Below are 22010 nucleotides of genomic sequence, written 5' to 3'. Positions count from 1 at the left end.
ATTTTAAGAATATTCAGGTGTCAACTCAAGCCCCTAACTCGAGCATTTCCATGTCAAATATAAAGATAGGCCACACAACCCCTCATTCGGGAAGTTACTTAAATATCAGAGGTTCTCAACAACAATTAACGATATCACACGAGCCTCCACACAAAAAAAACATCACAAATAGGCATCACACTGACTGAACAAGAAAATCATCATTTACTAACCTCTAAACTCATACTACAACTCATTTCACAGTCAACTTCCTAAGAAGGATTAATTACTCATCTCAGTCTAAATGAGGGATAGCCAAACCACCTTAAAGGATGAACTTCACTCGAACAACTCTATCAGAGCACTTACTCAACCACACAATTATAGAAATGATCCGTAACTATCAAGTATGAAAGGAGTTCATCAAAAGGAGCCCAATGATACCCATATTGATATGATTAGAAATCGGGGGTAAAATAGTCCAAAATCACTTCAAAAATCGAAAGAGTAAAATCAGTTTTTAGTTGAAAAACAAGTTCTACAAGCAAAGAGGAATTCATGGTTGAACAACCCATTAAAATCGACCATGAATTGAGTTCCAATTCATGAAAATACCAATTTTCAAACTTAGGGAAAACCCCTCAAAATCCACATTGAAATCATGATTTAAAGATGTTTTTAGAGTATAACGAATGAACAAATCGATAAGGAATTAATAAGGGAAGCTTACCCACATGAGTTCAATCAACCAAATCTCACAAGATCGCCTCTCTTAAGTTTCAATCGAGTGAAAATGGTGGAATGTGAAAAATGAATAGAAATCCTAAATTCACTACCAGATCTTAAAAATTGGGGTGCATAAACGTGGACCGGATGCCGCGAACGTATACCAGATGTCACGAATGCGGCCCATTGGCTGCCAAAGATTCACGAACGTAAGTACAATGGCATGGTCGCAGAGCACTGTTCATTGCAAATGCACCCCACCCCTTCGCGATCTTGGTGCATTAGACGTTGGCCCTCCACGAACGCACTAGGGGACCTGCAATGCGGTTCCCTTGCACGAGATAGCAGAAACAAGTGAAAGGCTATGATCAACTCTCCAACAAGACCCTCATAAATTATTCAGGCAGCTAAAAGTAAATTGGACATGCTACCATAATAAAATTGGCATTCTGGTTTCAATGGAATCGTCGAATTTCTAAAAAAAAAATTAAATGATGGATTTTCCATCCCGGACCTGTCTTAAGGCTTAAAATCCAACTTCTCATCCAAACGCTCAAAACTCAACCTAAGGCCTCAAAAACCTTACCAACCACCTAATAACTTGCTCAAACTTGACGTTCCAGATGAGATGGAACTGACAGAATTCCTATCCGATGCTCGTAATTCAAAATATTGACCAAAGTCAACCATACCAACACAATTCAACTCAAAAGGGACAAAATCACTCTTGATTACATCATGGACCACACTAACCATTCCTGAAACTCAAACTAAGCATAAAAATGCTACGGGGAAGAGAAAAATGGTCATTTCACAATTGAAAGCAAATTCACAAGAAATGGGACATTATGAGATCCACCACTAAAACATGTGTTCGTTCTCGAATGAAAAATAAAACAAGGTACCTAAATGGGTGAAAAATTGAGGGTATCTACGATGTATTTCGTACTCCACCTCCCATGTCGCCTCCTCAACAGGTTGGTGCCTCCACTGCACTTTACTTTAGTCAATATGCTTGCATCTCAACTTTCTAGTCTTCTTATCCAAGATAACAATCAACTCTTCCTCAAAGGCCAAATTTTGATCCAAAGAAACATAGTCCCATTGAATCACATGAGAATCATCATGACGATATTGCTTAAGCATAAAGACATGAAACACGGGGTGGACAATTGAAGGGCTCGGAGGCAAGGCCAACCTATAGGCCACCTCTCTGTACTTCTTCAAAATCTCAAAAGGTCTAATGAACCGCAGACTGAGCTTTCCTTTCTTTCCAAACCTCATCACACCCTTAGTGGGTGACACTTTAAGCAAAACCCGCTCACCAATAGAAAATGGCACATACCAAACACACCTATCTGCATAGCCCTTTTGCCTACTCTGTGCGGTCACAAGGTGCTGTTGAATCAACTTCACCCTAGCCATAGACTCCCTCAATAAATCAGTGCCCCAAGGTCATACTCTAAATGAATCGAACCATCCAAAAAGATATCTACATCTTCTACCATACAATGCCTTAAATGGTGCCATTTAAATGCTGGAATGATAGCTGTTGTTATAGGCAAACTCTACAAGAGGTAGGTATTGTTCCTAATGACCAACAAAGTCCATGACGCAAGCCCAAAGCATATCTTCAAGCATATGAATAGCTTGCTCATACTTACCATCGGATTGAGGATGGAAGATGGTACTCAACTCAAGCTTGGTACCTATTTGCTCCTGCATAGAACTCCAAAAATGAGAGGTGAACTCTGCACTTTTTTCAAACACAATAGAAATCTCCATTAAAACCGAATAATCTCCCGAATGTAGATCCTAGCCAACTGCTCCGCATTATAGTTAGTTTTCACCAAGATGAAATGAGTTGACTTGGTCAACTGGTCCACAATAACCTAAACAGAATCAAACTTACCCAAAGTCAAAGGTAATCCAGTCACAAAGTCCATAGTAATGCACTCCCACTTCCACTTAGGGATGGGCATTACTTGCATCGTACCACCCAGTCATTGATGCTCATACTTCACTTGTTGGCAATTCAAATACTTGTCTACAAAATCTACAATGTCTCTCCTCATGTCGCACCACCAATAGTGTTGCTTCAAATCATGATACATTTTGACTGCCCCCGATGAATAGCATATTTAGAACGATGAGCCTCCTCCAATATAATATTCACCCAACCACCAAATTTAGGAACACAAATGCGGCCACAAATCCTCAAAACTCCCTCGGGATCAAGAGACGCCGACTTAGCTTCTCCTTTCAACACTTTGTCCTAAATCGCTCTCAACTTGTATTCCTTAAACTAGTGGGCACAAATCTGATCCATCAATGTAGACCTAGCCTCAACAAATGCTAAAACACAGTGAGGTGCAAAAATATCAAGTTAAACCATTTGTCTAGCCAATGGCTGAACCTCTAAAGCCAAAGGTCTCTGCTCCGCCTTAAGAAAGGCTAAGCTACCAACACTAGGTGTCTTCTGACCAAAAACATCTATACCACATTTGCATTGCCTGATTGATAAAAAATGGTGATGTCATAGTTCTTCAACAATTCCAGTCATCTATACAGCCTCGTGTTTAGATTTGGCTGATAAAAGAAATATTTAAGGCTATGAGAATCGCTAAAGACTTCACAATGCACACCATAGAGGTAATGTCTCCGTAACTTTAAGATGAAGACCACTACCGCTAACTCTAAATCATGAGTAGGGTAGTTCTTCTCATGCACGTTCAGCTGTTGAGAATCATAGGCTATGACTCTCCCCTTTTTCATTAATACACCACCTAGACCAACTCCCGAAGCATCAAACAATACCATAAATGCCACACCCTCCTCGGATAATGCTTAGATAGGTGATGTCAATAACTTCTTGAGCTCTTGAAAACTCTCCTCACACTTATCGGTCCACAAAAATACCACAGTTTTCTGAGTCACTTAGCCCACGGAGTTGTGATTGAAGAGAAACTCCAAAAAAACCGATAATAATAACCCTCTAACCCTATGAAAATCTTAATCTTGGTAGGGGAAGTAGGTCTCGCCTAATCACAAAATGCCATAACCTTGGCCTGATCACCCATAATACCTTCCTTGGTCACCACATGACCCAAGAAAGCCACAGACTCAAGCCAAAACTCACACTTGGAAATTTTTTCATATAACTTATCCTCTCTCAAACTCTGAAGTATGATCCTTAAGAGATACACATGATTACCCTAATCATTGGAATAAACGAAGATATCATCAATAAACACAATCATGAAAGAGTCCAAATAAGGTCAAAATACCCAATTCCTCAACTCTATAAAAGCGGTCGGTGAATTAGTCAATCCAAATGACATTACCACAAACTCATAACTGCCATAACGATTCTTGAAAGAAGTCTTCGGGATATCATAATCCCGAACTCTCAGTTGATGGTAGCCCAACCTCAAGTCAATCTTGGAGAACACTAACGCACTTGAAGGTGATTTAACAATTCATCGATGTGGGGAAGAGGATAATTATTCTTGACTGTACCCTTGTTCAACTACTTATAATTGATACACATCCTCATACTACCATCTTTATTCTTCACAAATAAGACCAGTGCCCCCTATGGTGATACACTAGGCCGAATAAACCCTTATGCAATAAGTCCTCCTATTGAGCCTTCAATTCCTCTAGTTCCACCAGAGCTATCTGGTAAGGAGAGATGGAAATGGGCCTGGTGCCCGGCTCCAAGTCAATATAAAAATTAATATCACGATCTTGAGGAACACTTGGCAAGTTGGTGGGAAACACATCCATGAATTCTCTCACCACTCTCATGGTCTCCAAATGAGATGGGTCTTTGGTAAGATCATGTATACGGGCCAAATAAGATAAGCATTCCTTCTCCATCATACGACGGGAAAAAAGGAAAGATATCACTCCCTTTGAATACAAACTCGGCGTACCCTTCCACACCAATTGAGGTAAACCAGGGTAAGCTAAAGTCACATTCTTTGCACAAAAAATCTAAGATCGCATGATAGGGGGATAACTAATCTATACCCAATATAACATAAAAATCAAGCATATCAAGTAAAATCAGGTCTGTCTGAGTCTCACTATAAAAAAATTTCACTACACAACCCTAGTACACTTGATCCACCACTAAGGAATCACCTACTAGATAGAGACACTAATAGGCATAACAAGGGACTCACACACATGATCAATAACCATAACAAAATAAGTAGACATATAAGAATAGGTCGATTTAGTATCAAATAATATTACATCACAACGATCACAGAGTGGGACAATACCTGTGATAAATGCATTTGATGCCTACGCCTCAGACCTACCTAGTATATTATAGAACTGCTTGTGGTAACCACTAGTCTGAGAAACAACACGAGCACTACCTAGAGCTCCCTAAGATCCACCCTTGGTACCACCTTTAGAACTCTGTGAAGTACCTTGTGCCATTGTAGGTGGCATAGAATGAGTAGCCTATGATCCTGACCGGATAGTAGAAGAAGAACGTTTGGGGAAATCCTTTGCCTTGTGCCCAACCTCCTCACAAACAAAACAACCACGTGCACCTGAACCTTGCTAAGAGTAACAAGAAAAGTCTACACACCCTCCCAGACTTGAAGATCCACTATGCGTACCCTGACCGGTCTTACTAGGTCTTCTACTAACACTATCTCTAGCCTGAATAACCACATGCACTGATCTAGCTTGATAGCCCTAAGGTTCAAACACATGAAGCCTAAATCAAATGAGAGGGTGAGCTGAAAAAAAAATGATCTACCGAATCATAAGAGTGAGCTCGACTAACAGTACTGAGTGCACCATGTATGGAATTCCAGACTAATTTTTGGGTAAACTATAAATAACCCAAAAGAGAGAGAGAAAGAATGTATCAGAAATCAAAGAAATAAATCTTTTCCATTATTCATTGTTAAACTACTGCACTTTTTGGATATTTAGAAATAAACTCTCTACTTAGTTTTTGAGTTTTCAAACACTCTTGTAATTGACAATTAAGGATTGGAAATTGAAGTAGGTGTTGAAGATTATTTCTTATATCAACACATTAATGGTTGAAAACATCATTGGTATAATTTCTTTCCCTTTTATGATGCTTGGATAAAACCCCAAATCTATGGGTGTGATTATGTGGTTGGGTGTTGATTTAATTTAGTGGGTCTTGTGTTCTTCTCTGTTTTATTGTTTTTTCATCCATGAATTTGAGTTATTTAGCATGTGGTTAATTTATGGGTTAATGTTGCAAACTTAATCCTAGTCTAGATCTTCTATTGATGCTCAAAAGAGATCAATTGAAGTGGGTAAATAGCTTGATGCATGCAATTTAAGTTTGATTTCTATAGTTTACTCGAAAGAAAAATTGTGGCTCAATTTTAGTTGCCAAACCTGCTCGAAAGAGAGATTTTAATAAGGTATTGGGTTGATTTGTGATTCACATAGATGAGAATGAAAAAGGAGATTCTATGATATGATACTTTGAGATCAAAAAATGATTTTTTTCATTGAAGATTACACAACTTATCCATGTTTGTCTAGAATTATTGATTGGGAATTTGTACCCCTATTTGACATCAATACCAATTGCCACACCCCTAGATTGTCTCTTGTTTGAATCAGTATTTTTAGTTTAATTGTGATAAGTGATACCCAAACCCTTTTAGTAAATTTGGTGGAATCATCCACCCACTTGTTCTAATTACAATAATGAGTTGGTATGCATTCTTAGTTTCTTAATTGAATTCATTACATTATATCACTCCTTGTGGGATTGGACCTCAACTCTTTTGTTGGGTAATTTTATTGCTAATGATTGCTTACTCTTATCATTATTTTTGAGAGTAACTTGAGCGTTATTAGTACATCGACGGATACCAAAAGTAGAGTCACTATCTACTAGACAATAACCTAACGATCAACTCTTGAAGCATCAAAGCGTTGTCGGGAACCAAAGGAGGCCGAGCTGGTCCCCCATCCTTAGTCTACTGCTCAATAACATCATCATGCTCATATATGGGCTCAGGTAATGTGTCACGACCCAATTTCTCTAGTCATAATGGCACCTACTATACCCTATCAGTAGGTAAGCTAACCCGTAACCCAGAACATCAAGTAATGAGCGTAAGGGCAAAAACAAGCGAAAACAATAATCTAAACAAGGACAACAAAGGGGAAGCAAACCAAAATAAATATATTCAGAAATCCATCCTAGAACCTGGAAGTTATTAGTACAGAGCTATCTAATAAAGAGTACAAGTCATAAAAGTAGACCACAACAATGCGTGTCTCAAAGGCAACAAGACTAGCTAAAACAAAAGAAGGAGACAAGACAAACTCAAAACGCCAAGTGCTCACCCTAGTCTCTGAATCACAACTGCAAAAGAAGGCTGAAGCTAATCACTGCTGGTAACTGGTACTGCGACCTGCATCACGAAATAGATGCAAAGTGTAGCATGAATACAAAAACAAAAGGTACTCAGTAGGCATTAAAGGTCGACTAAGCAAAAAGGGTAAAAACAATAAGAAATAATAGAATCTAGACACAGAAAGGTCAGAGCGGATATGGAAAGAAAGCACACGAGCATACCATAAATAAACTAAGTACAACTAAACTAATCCTAAATGACCTCCATAAGCCCAGAAGGTACACTTGTGCGCAAGTTTAAATAAAACCTGAACGAACCCCCATAAGCCCGATAGGTACACAAAATAACTAGGTGTATTGAGAAAGAAGAAAATTGGGCTCCCAGCCCAAAGTAACCAAGATAATCCATCAAACTCCACCCAGCCAGTAGTGCACTCCCAGCCTAACTAGAAAGAGTGACCCCAGGGGGAACCCAACCATATAGTCCACTCCCAGCCCAGCTAGAAAGAGGGACTCGGGGGTGAGGTGGATATCGCGAGTCATCCTACCATGCAATTAGCTCCCAGCGCAGCTAAAAAGAGCAACCCGGGGTTATGGTATCTCCAATAGAATCCAATCCAGCAATAGCCATCGTGGAACGCCGTCCACTCTAAGAAATAACAAAAAAGGCTCCAAGCCTATACTATATCAATCCCACGCCTGTAGTGATGCACTGAATCTTCGAGAACACGTCGGAACCGCAGAATTAGAGGGAGAAGATACAAAAGTGTAGCAAGCAGCTATAGCGCCTAATCTATGGCTCAAACTATCAGACTCAAGTCTGCTACTCCAGTCTACAAGGAGCTAAGTCATCCGAACGACGTCGATAGAGAGTCAAGGCTATCTAGCCCATATGGGTAATAAGTCTAAGGCAATGCTAGCCTAACCTAGACTAAGGAAATGATGCTTACGATTAAGGATGAAAAAACATACAACATATAGCATACAAACATACAATATCATTTAGCATATAAACATGCAACTCTACTAAACTGGTTAACATGGTACTACACCCGAAATATGGCCAATCGATCCTAACATAAGGAATCTAATCAAAGTAGTGTAGGAATCTGGTACCCACCCCCAATACACTCCAATCGACATGCTTTTACACAATTAAGCTCAATCTAATAGAAAAGAGGTCGTAGCCTACCTTAAGGCCGACCGTGCGCACTCCAAATCACTTTGCCAGAGTTTTTCCTTCCCGAACGACCTTTGAACGCTGCCACTCTATCAAATATAGGATCACAACATTAGTACGGTCATTTAGACACCAAAATCATAACAAACGGAGATGGGTCAATTTGGAGTCAAAATGGGAATCGTGGGACCCGCACCGAACTGTCCGGATTTAACTCTGCCAAGAGACCCAAAATAGTACTCCAAACTTGTATTCTGAAATGGAATACAATTCGAAGCTCAAAACGCAGCAAAACCCAACATGCAAGAAAATAACATTTTAATCGACTTAAAGAAAACATACAACAGTCTAAACTAGGAATTTACAAGAATCGAATGGTGACCAACACTCCTTGAACACTTTACGACGTAGCCATGATAATTCCCAATAAGTGGGACTTTGAATCACTCAACACCGAGCTAAAATGACTGGGATATCACCAATTAAAGATAGCCAAAAGTAAGAACTCAAAAAAGGTTACAACAGTCAGGTTTATCCCAAAATTTACCTCGAATGATGCACAGCCGACAACTTCCGAACACTCTACAGTGAAGCCACCAAAAAGATGAAGCTCCCGCACTTCAAATTGCCTTATTTGGCTGAGAAATAAAGGAGTTAGGACGTTTTAATGTTTTGAAAAAGCTGCTGGTTTTTTGCATTAAATAAACCAGATTTCAGCATATTTTTATAAAACTAAAAACTCCGACGGGGAGCTTCGAACTCGTTTGGAACCCCGTGCACGCAAATGAGATATGCAAACATACGAAATTCAATATTCCAAACTCAATGGCGCAGTTAAAATTTCCATACGAGGTCATATTGACCAAAAGTGGGTCCCACACCTAACCGCCATTTTAATTCAAAAACCACAAAGGGGCTCGAAAAAAGCTCCGAATCCTCAGGACACGAACGAAGGTATCTAGACAAAACTTGACATTCCGGAGCTAACCGCGCTAATGGAATTGTCATCTAAGCTCCTTTACTCAGAATGTTGATAAAGTCAAACTTAGGCTTAAACTTTAAAGTTAAAACGCCTAATTGCACCGACTCACACTGAAAACCTCGGGGAGCCAAGCCGACCATGCTAATAGATTAAAATGAACCTTTTGGAGCTGATAGAATCGTCATAATTGGATTCAGATGTCATCTTCTTGAACTTTTGATCGAAAATGATCGTTCAAGGTTCATAAGCTTCAATAATACTAAAACTCGCACAATAACTAAGAGAGCGACCAAGTGACCGAACTGTCAGTACCAGCAAGTCATAAATGACTTGGGGTTGCTACAGGAACACTCTAAACGACACAAAAAAGAGCAAACCATAGAAATTACCTGGAGGGTCATTACAATATCCACTACTAAAAAGGACTTTCGTCAGTGAAAGTAAAGGTCAAGAAGTACCTGATGGCTCAAAAAAGTCGGGACACTGCTCTCGCATCTCCTGCTCGGTCTCCCAAGTAGTCTCCTCAATTGGACGATGCCTCCAACAGACCTTAACAATAGGAATGACTCTCGAGTGCAATATCTTCACATCTCTGGCTATAATGGCAACTGGCTCCTCTACCAATGACAAATGGTCATCCAACTAAACTGCATCATACTGGAGCACATGGGACTCATCAGGAACATACCAGCGCAACATCGAGAAATGGAAAATCGGGTGGATGGCTGAAAATGATGGAGGTAGGGCTAACTCATAAGCAACCTCCCCTATTGTCCAGAGTATCTCAAAAGGCCCAATGTACCTGGGGCTAAGCATGCCCCGCCTCCCAAACCTCATCACCCCCTTGGGCGACACACAGAGGAATACTTGATCAGCAACAGAGAATCTCAAAGGTCGATGCCTCCGATCCGCATAACTCTGGTGCCTACTTTGAGCCATCATGAGTCTATCCTGAATCATTCTCACCTGGTCCAAAGCCTCCTGAATCAAATTCGTACCCCGCAGCCTAGGCTATGTAGACTCAAACCAACCCACTGGAGATCGACAATGCCTACCATAGAAGGCCTCGAACGGGGCTATCTGAATCCTGGATTGGTAGCTATTGCTATAAGCAAACTCCGTCAAAGGCAAAAACTGGTCCCAATGACCACCAAACTCCAAAACATAAGCCCGCAACATGTCCTCAAGGACCTGAATAGTACGCTCCGACTGACCGTCAGTCTGCGAGTGGAAAGCTGTGCTAAGGTCAACCCGGGTTCCCAACTCATCCTGAAAGGTCCTCTTAAAGCTAGACTTGAACTGAGAACCCCGATTTGATATAATAGAAACTAGCACCCTATGAAGTCGAACTACCTCCTGAATGTAGATACGAGCCAACCTCTCGGCGCTAAATGAACACTGAACATGAAGGAAATGTGCTGACTTGGTCAGTCAATCAACGATGACCCAAATGCTATCAACACCTCTAGAAGTCCGCAGTAGGCTAGCTACAAAATCCATAGTAATGTGATCCCACTTACACTACGGAATGGGTTATCTTTGAAAGTCACCACCAGGCCTTAAATGCTCGGCATTTACTTGCTGGCAGAATAAGCAACGGGAAACAAAGTCAGAAATATCTCTCCTCATGCCGCTCCACCAGCAATGCTGCCTCAAATCATGATACATCTTTGCTGTGCCCGGATGGATAGAGTATCTAGACTCATGGGCCTCATAAAGTATCAACTATATCAAATCCCCAACTCTTGGAACACAGATGCGGTCGACGAATCTCAACTCTCCATCAGGATCTAAGTTAGTCTAGCCACCATCACCCGCTAATACTCGATCTCTAAGGGCCACCAAGGTCTGATCCTCAAACTGACAATCACAGATCCTATCAAGCAAAGTAGATTGAACTCCCATATAGGCCAAGACGCGTCTAGAATTTGAGATATCCAACCGAACCATGCTATTGGCTAAGAACTAAATGTCCAAAGCCAAAGGTCGCTCCTCAACAATTAAGAAGGCTAGGCTACCCATACTCACCACCTTTCGGCTCAAGGTGTCTGCTACCACATTTGCCTTGCCTGGATGATAGAGAATAGAGAGGTCGTAGTCCTTCAGGAACTCAATCCAATGACGCTGCCTCAAATTAAGGTTCCTCTGGCTCATGATGTACTGAAGACTCTTGTGATCGGTATAGATCTCACATCGAACTCATACAAGTAGTGCCTCCAAATCATAAGCGCGGAAACTACCGTCGTCAACTCCAAGTCATGGGTAGGGTAGTTGCACTCATGGATCTTAAGTTGCCTTGATGCATAAACAATAACCAGGCCTTGCTGCATCAATACACAACCCAAACCAACATCGGATGCATCACAATAAACCGTGAAGCCCTCGCCCTCAACTGGAAGAGTCAATATATGAGCGGTGGTCAATAACTCCTTGAGCCTAAAAAAGCTCACCTCACACTTCTCTGAACAAACAAAGGGAACATCAACACGAGTCAACCGGGTCAGAGGTGCTGCCAAGGTAGAGAAACCCTCCTCAAATCGGCTGTAGTAGCCTGCTAGTCCGACGAAGCTCCGAATCTTAGTAACTGAGGTGGGCCTAGCCCAATCACGAATAGCTTCAATCTTCATAGTATCTACCATAATGCCCTCCTTAGACACAACGTTCCCTAAGAACACGCTACAGAGTCTAACCAAAACTGGCACTTTGAGAACTTGGCATAAAGTTGTTGATCTCTCAAAGTCTGGAGCACAATTCTCAAATGCTACTCATGATCACCCCTACTCCGCGAGTATATCAAAATGTCATCAATGAAGACTATGACAAAGGAATGAAGATATGGCCTGAACACGCGCGTCATCAAGTCCATAAAGGCGGAAGGGGCAATAGTCAACCCAAAGGACATCACCAAGAACTCATAATGGCCATAACGGGTCCTAAATACAGTCTTAGGAATGTCTGCTACCCTAATCCTTAATTGGTGGTAACCGGACCTCAAATCAATCTTAGAGAACACTGAAGCTCCCTGTAGCTGGTCAAATAGGTCATCAATCCTAGGCAGAGGATATGATTCTTCACTGTCACCTTATTCAATTGCCTATAGTCAATGCACAAGCTCATTGTATCATCCTTCTTCTTTATAAAAAGAATGGGAGCGCCCTAAGGTGATGCTCTATAAATCCTTTACTTAAGAGATCCTGAAGTTGAACACTAAGCTCTTTGAGCTCTGCAGGTGCCATCCGATATAACGGAATAGAAATAGGCCGAGTATAGGCTCAAGCTCAATTGGAAAATCAATATCACGCTCTCGGGGTAGGCCATGTAGGTCGGTAGGAAACATATCTAAGAAGTCACGAACAACAGGAACTGACTCAATCGAAGGGACCTCCCAACTCACATCACACACATAGGCCAAATATGATAAGCATCCGCTAGCCAATAGTCTCCTAGCCCAAATAAAAGAGATAACCCCAACTGGTGTGCTACTATGAGATCCCCGCCACACCACCGGAGGAATACCAGGAATTGTTAAGGTAACGGTCTTAGAGAAGCAATCTAAAATAGCGCGACAAGGGGATAACCAGTCTATGCCCAGAATCACATCAAAATCAACCATGTCAAACAATATAAGGTCAGCCCGGGTATCACGCCCCTGGATAGTAACTAAGAAAGATCAAAATACCTGATCTACTAGTAAAGACTCACCCACAGGGGTCGACACACGCAAATGCGCTACCATAGGATCAGAAATGATACTCAAGAGAGAGGCATAGTAAATAGAAACATACAAAAAAGTAGAGCCCGGATCAAATAAAGCCAAGGTGGGCTGCTGGCATAAAAGAATCATACATGTGATCACATCGTCTGATGACTCAGCCTCCACCCTCGTTGGAGCTGCATAGAAATGGCTATGTCCACCTCTACCCCCGACCAACAAACCTACCACTTGACCTGCCTCTCTGGGACCACCCCGTATACCCTGATGACCACCTCTACGGTCCTAAACCTGACCACGGCCTCTAACTGGAGGCGTTGGTAAAGCTGGGGGAGCTGCCTGAGGAGTGGGATCAATTTGACTATGTTAATGGTACTCCCTGGCCCAATGACGAATCTCACCACACTCATAGCAACCCTGCCAAGGGCAACTCCCAGAATAATGACCACCATGGCCTAAAGAACCCGACTGAAACACCTCATGACCTTGACTCGAACTGGCGTCGCTCCGACCACCATCTGATGCCTGAAGAGAGGCCTAGGTAGGCCGGCTAGACTGACCCTGTCGAAACCGTCGTCCGGTCTTGTTATGATAATCCCTAGACCTGGGGCTGGAATCATTGTAGCTGCCCTCATGCCTAGCCCTCTTCTCGCTACCCCCTAGGACCTCACGATGAAGATGCTCTATAGTACTGGCATGGTCAACCACGTCTAAAAAGGATCGACCCGTAGAAACCAAAGATTGAATCTCAAGCCAAAGTTGTAATCTCAACCCACTGACAAATCATCTAACCCTCTTCTCCTCTGTAGGTAATATCATCTCTGCATGATGGGAAAACTCGTGGAACCTAGTCTCGTACTCTGCCACTGACATGAAGCCCTGCTCCAACCTACAGAACTGATCCCTGAGGCAGTCTCTTACACTACGAGGAATAAACATAGCCAAGAAGGCCTCAGAAAACTCATCCCATGACACCGGTAGAGATCCAACTGGCATGGTCTGCATGAACGTGCGCCACCACTGCCTCGCAGGCCTATTTAGCTGGCAAGCGATGAAGCCGACCCCTCTAGACTCCACTAGACCCAAAGTGCTAAGCCTCTCATGGCAAATAGTAAGAAACTCGTGGGCATCCTTACCCACAGCCCCAAAAAACCTCGGTAGTGTCAACTTGAGAAACACACCAAACATCTTCTAGTCCTTGAGCGGCATAGGTCTATCCGCTGCCAAGGGATGTACTCCCTCAGGTGGTACCTGGACCTGAGGTACCCTCACTGTAGGCTGATCATGCGGTACTGATGCTGGTGTTGCTGGGGCGGGTAGCTGCTGAGTACCCACAAGCACACCCAAGAGTTGTGCAATAGCGACCTAGAGTTCTGGTCTCAGAACTGGTCCGGGTGGCGGCTGGCCTGGTCTCGACCCCACAGATGGAGCTAGTATATGAGCTGCTGGAGGGTTTGCTACTGGCTCTGGATCCTTCTCTCTCTCAGGTTGGTGTTAAGGCCCTGCCTAGACCTCGGGGTCAGCGTTTACCCCAAGCTGGGACTCTGTCTGTAGGCCTGGGTGCATCACCCCCGGCCCCGTTACCTCGCAAGCATACCACCCTGCGAAGGAGTGAAACAAGAGAGATTTCAAGGAACCAATAAGACACATGCTGCACGAAAGTGAAACAAAAAAGGAAATCTTCCTAAAGACATTCTGTAGCCTCCTAAAGATAAGTTACTGACGTCTCCGCATCGATCTACATGACTCTACTAGACGTTAGCTTTATAAAAGTTAGACCGATGAACCTGGGGATCTGATACCAGCTTGTCACGACTCGATTTCTTGAGTCATGATGACACCTACTATACCCTACCAGTAGGTAAGCCAACCTGTAACCTAGAACATCAAGTAATGAGCATAAGGGTAGAAACTAGCGAAAACAATAATCTAAACAAGGACAACAAGGCGGAAGCAAACCAAAATAAATATATACAGAAATCACTCCTAGAACCGAGAAGTCACTAGTACAGAGATATCTAATAAAGAGTACTAGTCCCAAAAGTGGACCACAACAAAACGTGTCTCAAAGGAAACAAGACTGGCTAAAACAAAGGGAGACAAGACAAACCCAAAATGCCAAGTGCTCACTCTCGTCTCTGAATCACAGCGGCAAAAGAAGGCTGAAGCTAATCACCATTGGTAACTGGTACTGCCACCTGCATCACGAAATAGATGCAAAGTGTAGCATGAGTACCAAAACAAAAGGTACTCAGCAGGCATCAAAGGTCGACTAAGCAAAAAAGGTAAAAACAACAAGAAAGGATATAATCTAGACACAGAGAGGTCAAAGTGGATATGGAAAGAAAGAACACGAGCATATAAAAAATAAACTAAGTGCAACTAAACTAAACCTAACTGGACCCCCATAAGCCCTGAAGGTACACTCGTGCACAAGTTTAAATAAAACATGAACGAACCCCCATAAGCCCGACAGGTACACAAAATAGCTAAGTCTATTGCAAAAAGAAGAAAATCGGGCTCCTAGCCCAAAGTAACCAAGATAATCCATCAGACTCCACCTAGCCAGCAGTGCACTCACAGCCAAGCTAGAAAGAGTGACCCCAGAGGGAACCCAACCATACAGTCCACTCCTAGCCCAGCTAGAAAGATGGACCCGGGGGTGTGGTAGATATCACGAGTGATCCTACCATGCAGTTAGCTCCCAGCCTAGCTAGAAAAAATGACCTGGGGACACCCAGTCAACAACACACTCCCATCCCAGCTAGAAAGAGAGGCCGGGAGTGAACACCAAAATCATCGAGTCTACCCAGCCAACGATAGGCTCCCAACCCAGCTAGAAAGAACGACCCCAGGGGTGATGGTATCTCCAATAGGATCCAATTTAGCAACAACCATCGTGGAATGCCGTTCACTCTAAGGAATCACAGAAAAGGCTCCAAGCCTATACTATCTCAATCCCACGCCTTTAGTGATGTACTGAACCTTTGAGAATTGCATTAGAACCTCAGCATTAGAGGGAGAAGATACAAAAGTGCAGCAAGTAGCGATTGAGCCTAATCTAAGGCTCAAACTGTTAGACTCAAGTCTGCTACTCCAGTCTACAAGGAGCTAAGTCATCCGAACGACGTCGGCAGAAGGTTAAGGCTATGCTAGCCTAACCTAAACTAAGGACATCATATTTACGGTTAAGGATGAACAAACATAAAACACATAGCATACAAGCATACAATATCATTTAGCACATAAGCATGCAACTCTACTAAACCGGTTAACATGGTACTACACCTGAAATATGGCCAATCCATCCTAACATAAGGTATCTAATCAAAGTAAAGTAGGAAACTGGTACCCACCCCTAATTCACTCCAATCGACATGCTTTTACACAATTAAGCTCAATCTAATAGAAAGGAAGCCATAGCCTACCTTAAGGAAAACCGTGCACACTCCAAATCACTTTGCTGGAGTTTTTCCTTCCTGAACGACCTTTGAACGCCGTCACTCTATCAAATATAGGATCACAATGTTAGTACGGTCATTTAGACACCAAAATCACAACAAACGAAGATGGGTCAATTTTGGAGTCAAAACGAGAATCGTGGGACCCGCACCAAATTGTCCTGATTTAATTCTTCCAAGAGACCTAAAACAGTACCCCGAACTTGTGTTCTGAAATGGAGCACAATTCAGAGCTCAAAACGCAGCAAAACCCAACATGCAAGAAAACCAAAGTTTAATCAACTTAAAAGAAAACATGCAGCAGTCTAAACTCGGATTTACAAGAATCGAATGGTGCCCAATAGTCCTTGAACACTCTATGACGTAGCCATAATAATTCCCAACACGTGGGACTTAGAATCACTCAAAACCGAGCCAAAATGAGTGAGATATCACCAATTTAAGAAAGCCAAAAGTAAGAACTCGTAAAAGGTTACAACAGTCAGGTTTATTGCAAAATTTACCTCGAACGACGCACACCCGACAACTTCTGAACACTCTACAGTGAAGCCACCAAAAAAATGAAGCTCCCGCACTTCGAATTGCATACCTTGGTATTCCGTGCAAAACATTAACAAGAGGCAAATGAATGTGAACTTATTTAAGAAGAAAAAGAAACTTATCGAAGCCTTCATCCTCGCTCTGGTTCTTAAACGTTTGAGTAAATAAGGGAGATGGTTTCACTTTCGTTGGCATTGTTTCCTCATGTGTACCCAATCCACTCTCACTACTCATATTTTCCCATTTGAGGTTTCATTGTTTCTCTTCTTCGTAGAAAATTCCTCCAATTGCAACCCACTGTGGGTACCCACATTCACCTGCCTCGGATTAGGATCTGTATTACGCGGCAATTCCCCTTGAGGGCGTTAGTGTTTGGCACTAGCGAATTGCCTAAACTATTTTTCTTGATTTTGTGTTTCCAAATGATTGTTTCTCAAATCAGTAACTATCTTATCCATGTTCACATTCTCTCTATCTTACCCAACCATGATTTTCTTCAACATCTCCTCAATACTCATGTTACCTTGCTAGCAATTTTGATGATCTATTTGACCCTGCTGTTGATAATTTTTCCCATTACCTTGGGTCGATATTGATTTTTGCCTTCTGCTTGATTTTGTTTTCCTCCCCATGAGAAATTTGGATGGTTCTTCCAACAAGGATTATACGAGTTTCCCTAGTTTTAGTGGCCCCTCCCCACTCTGCATTACCTAAAAAATTAAAGGCACCTGGGTTCGCTCCACAACACTCTGTAGTATGTTCACCACTTCCACATATTTTGCACCATATTTGTGACTGTTGTACCACATTCACCTGGACATGCTATTGTCCTAGTGACATATTGCTGATATGGGTGTTCTTCGTGTTTTGCATTGCAACAATTTGTGCATTTAAAGTTATAATAGCATCTATTTCCAACATTCTGGCAGTCTTTTGTACCATAGATTTTATGCTTCCTCCATTCCACTCAAGATTTCCCTATGAGATTCTATTCAACAAAGTGAACACTTCATCATAAGTCTTCTCCAAATATTTTCCTCCTACAACCAAATCAAGCATTTTTTTTGTGTTTGGTTCCAAACCCGCAATGAATGAGTGCACCAAAACTTTATATGCTTAATGAAGGTGTGGATAACTTAATAATTGTGATATATATGCATCTATTTCGTGCCTAAGACTGGGAACCGGACCCGATTGTACCGGTACCGTTCTGATACCATTCTGGTACCATTCCGGTATTATTCGGGACGGAATGGGATACAATGAATCGGTACGCGGAATGGAACAGTATCATGATTTGGAACTGGTATACCGGTACCGATTCATCACTGTTCCGTTCCGATCCGGGTCTGGTAAATCATTTTTAATTAAAATTAAAAATAGTATTTGTTTCATTTTTTATACTTTTATTAGCATTTCTTTTTTGATTGTTTAATTTTTTAAAATTATAAACTTAAGTTATTTAAACTACAAGTTATAAGTATAACTTAATAACTTAACAACTTATAAACTTCAAAAGATTCAAATCTTGAAAACTTATAGCATAAGCTCAAAACTTTTTAAAAAAACTTTATTAAACCTAACTTAACAAACTTATATAAGTAAAAAATTAAAAAGAAATATCTTTAAAATAAACTTAAGTAAAATTACATTATAAATTTTTAAACTTAAATACTAAAAACTATTAATCTTAGAAAAATAAAAAAAACATATATTTTAATAATTCAAAATAACTCCAAAAAAAATTATTGTTTGAAATAGCTATATGTGTTGTCCCATTTATCCCATCCCGTTCCATTCTGGTCTGTCCCAGTTCTATCCCGATATATCGTGGGACGGGACAGAACTGAACCTCCATCCCGATAATTTTTATTAGATTCATTTCGGTACCGATCAACAACTTAGTAAAACCATCCTATTTCGGTTAGGTACCGAATCATTCTGGTCCTGTGGTCCCATTCCGATCCGGTGCCTAACCTTACCCGTGCCTGGTACAAATTCTGCCCTGCTTTCATCTTAAAACTCAGTGTCTTCCTCCAATGCTAGGTTGATTTTCATTATGGAAAGAATCGTATCAATTTTTTTAAGCAAGATCATCCAATGAAGTAATAGAGTTCGCTGGCTCTGATTTCAACAATCTTCTTTCTTCCCCTAATAAAGAGAAGGGGAAGAAGGTGAGTCTCACATAATCAAAGGATACTTTAGTTGGAGTGTACATGTCATTAATTTTAAGGAAGTTCTGGATGTGCACTTGTGGGTCCTCATGAGGTAGATCAGTAAACCGTCCATTACTGTGCAACATTTTCACCATATTTTGTTTCAATTCAAACCTACCACCCGCAGGTGGTGGTTCCTGAATACTCGAAGCGACATTAGTTGTGCATGGGATTGCCACATAATAGACATTCATCTCTTCCATTGTTACAGATGCGACCGGTTCTCCCTCAACTAAAAGGGTTATTGGTTCGCTCCTAACTAGAGGGACATGGTATGTTAGTAGTTCTTGCCTTCTTTGGTAGTGAACAAATCTTTCCGGTTCAGCGAGTGGCTCTACAAGCTCTTTTTGTCTTTCCAGCTTGACGAGATTATGATTCAATGATCTTATTTGGTGTTTGGACTCATACTTGTTGTTGTTTAGGTGTGTGTTTGTGTAGGGGTGATAAGGTAGAAGCTTAGTTACTATGGTTATTCCGATTAAGATGAGACTCCATTAGATAATGCATATTCATTCTCTTTGGGTACTTAGTACTTTTATATTACAGAGCTCATGTCATATTTTATAGACTAAATATTCGAAGCTCCATGGCTATATACCCAACTCAAAAAAAAAGTTTCTCCAAAATTTCCTAATCAGGGCAAACACTTCGAAATGAAAAATGTCAAAATAGGAAAAAAGATGGATATTATTTGAATTCGTAAAGCTAAATAATAAATAGACTTCTATGAATGTCAAAAATATGGTAGGCTTACACTTTAGTTTAACTTCTGCTCTTATTTGTATATTCAACAAATTATAGACTATATTATCCTTTTTATGTAACTATTACATGCTTATCTTTGAGAATTTTTCATGGGTAGTAGCTCATCAGGTAACCAGTCGAAGTGAAAGGTGCTAGATTTTGGTAAAGGAATCAAATGGTGGAAAGTGTCACATGGGTGAATGTTATGCCAGACTTGATATATGCTACTATTATGATAAAGTAGGACACGAAGAGATCAAAGGCCCAAAGACACTTGCAAACATATGCTACTATTCTCATAAAATGGGTCATGAAGAGACGAATGTCTCAAAGACAGTTGAAAACATCTAAGTGTATGTGTGTAATGATCTTCAAGTGTTCCTATAGTGATCCCAAGCCATTTATAAGTTCTTGCAATTGATAATTCGCTAAGTAGGTCATTCATTTTGATTTTGTGCAAGTTTCTATATTTTGGAGCTTTTAAAACATAAATTGTTGACTTTGGTCAAAAGTATATGAAAAATGCAATTCTGACAATGATGTTCGCTTCAGAACATTGTGTTTTGTTTATAAGCACTTTCAATGTAGCCCGTGAGGCTTCCTAGCTTAAACCTGATTGCTGGGACAAATTTGGTATACTGTCTTCCCTTTATTAGCAGGCGGTATAGTCGCATTGCAATTATTCACTAGTACGGTTCACTTAATCCGGATGTAACAGTATAATAGCAACTGCAAACGGGGTCAGCATGAAACATCAGTTCTTGATTAACATCCTTTTGCCACTATCTTTCTTTCCTAAAAAATACAGCCCCTACCATTAGTCGTCTATGAAGATCTGGGATTCGAGATTGAATCAATCCAAAATTTTGTTCGGTCACTTCAGCAAACATAAAAAACCTAATTCTATTGAGTTGATTCCATCTCCTTGACTTTGTTCACATTCAGTAGCAGCTTGCTGGTGTCCTTTCAGGAAAGTAACTCCTGCAATAGGCAGCTACCCTTTGTGAAATTTGTCTTAAAGTAGAGTTTGGGTATGGGTCCCACTTTTCATTGAGTTGACATCGGTTGGAAGTTTCGACATCTCCATTGAGTATGGAATGACAATTTTGTGGGGTAGCATACAACAATTTCATACACGGGGTTTCCAATGAATCTCGAGCAACCTGTCAGAAAATTTATTCTTTGGGGAACCATCTGATGTGCATCAGCTAGTGCATCCCTATATAACCCTTTGGGTCCTCATGAACCAGACTGCATTCATACTGACCATTGCTTCTGGTATGTATGTTCGCAAGGCCTATGCCTAGTTTATGAAGGCCTGGGTTTATTGGCCATCACATTCACGAAGGCCAATGTAGCTAAACCTCCAGAATCATAGGGTTGGTGTAACGATTGAGATGGGTAATAGGGTTAGCCTTCCGTGATCATGGACTGGGTCCCACACTTGCAGAGGTCATTTAACAAGTCTTTTCATTAAAGATAGTCATGAATTCAGCTCCACTTCACAATTTCAAATTGTAATTGTAGGAGTTGTAGACCTTTGTTTAATATGATTATTGTTGTGTTGTATCTGTTTCTCACATTTCTACTTGCTATATTCTATGGGAGCATTTGGGGAGCTTTATTCCAAGGTAATTTCCATCCCAAAGGGATTGGCAGAGCTCTTTAATGGTGCCTTTTCAGTGAAATTCTTGCATGAGCTAAATTCTATCTTTTCCAAGCTTGAATTGTGTTCATTGTGGGAAACATGTTTAGTAAGCTCATTACCACCTATTGATAGAGTTAATTTTTGTGATTTTCAGTGTGGGTCCCATATTTCCCTTTTGACTTGATTTTGAGTTCGTCTCCAATTGTATGATTTTGGTGTCTAAACATCCGTATTGACATTCTGATAATGTTTTTTGATAGCATGGCAGTGATTAGAGGCCGCTCACAACTGAAAAACCCTGAAATTGTTATTTTGGAGGATACATGTTGATTTCTTTTATTTCTACTTGTTGTATTCTTTGGGTGCATTGGGGAGCGTCATTTCAAGGTAATTTCCATCCAAAAGGGATTGGCAGAGCTCTTTAATGGTGCCTTTTCAGT

General features: G+C 41.1%; 1 protein-coding gene and 1 pseudogene across 1 annotated transcript; both read right to left on the bottom strand.

Moving 5' to 3' along the window:
* Window positions 1-1707: 1707 nt before the first annotated feature.
* On the bottom strand, window positions 1708-2130 carry LOC125819363 (uncharacterized). Its single transcript, XM_049498810.1, has one exon. The coding sequence runs from the start codon at window positions 2128-2130 to the stop codon at window positions 1708-1710; it is 423 nt and encodes a 140-aa protein (XP_049354767.1).
* A 165-nt stretch (window positions 2131-2295) lies between these two features.
* On the bottom strand, window positions 2296-19381 carry LOC125819361 (uncharacterized; annotated as a pseudogene).
* Window positions 19382-22010: the final 2629 nt, after the last annotated feature.

This window comes from Solanum verrucosum, unplaced genomic scaffold (genome assembly GCF_900185275.1).
Source record: "Solanum verrucosum unplaced genomic scaffold, falcon-dt-bn FXZP01000207.1, whole genome shotgun sequence".
Lineage (NCBI taxonomy): Eukaryota > Viridiplantae > Streptophyta > Magnoliopsida > Solanales > Solanaceae > Solanum > Solanum verrucosum.
The sequence above is the reverse complement of the archived record's forward strand: the minus strand, read 5'-3'. Positions and strand labels throughout refer to the sequence as shown.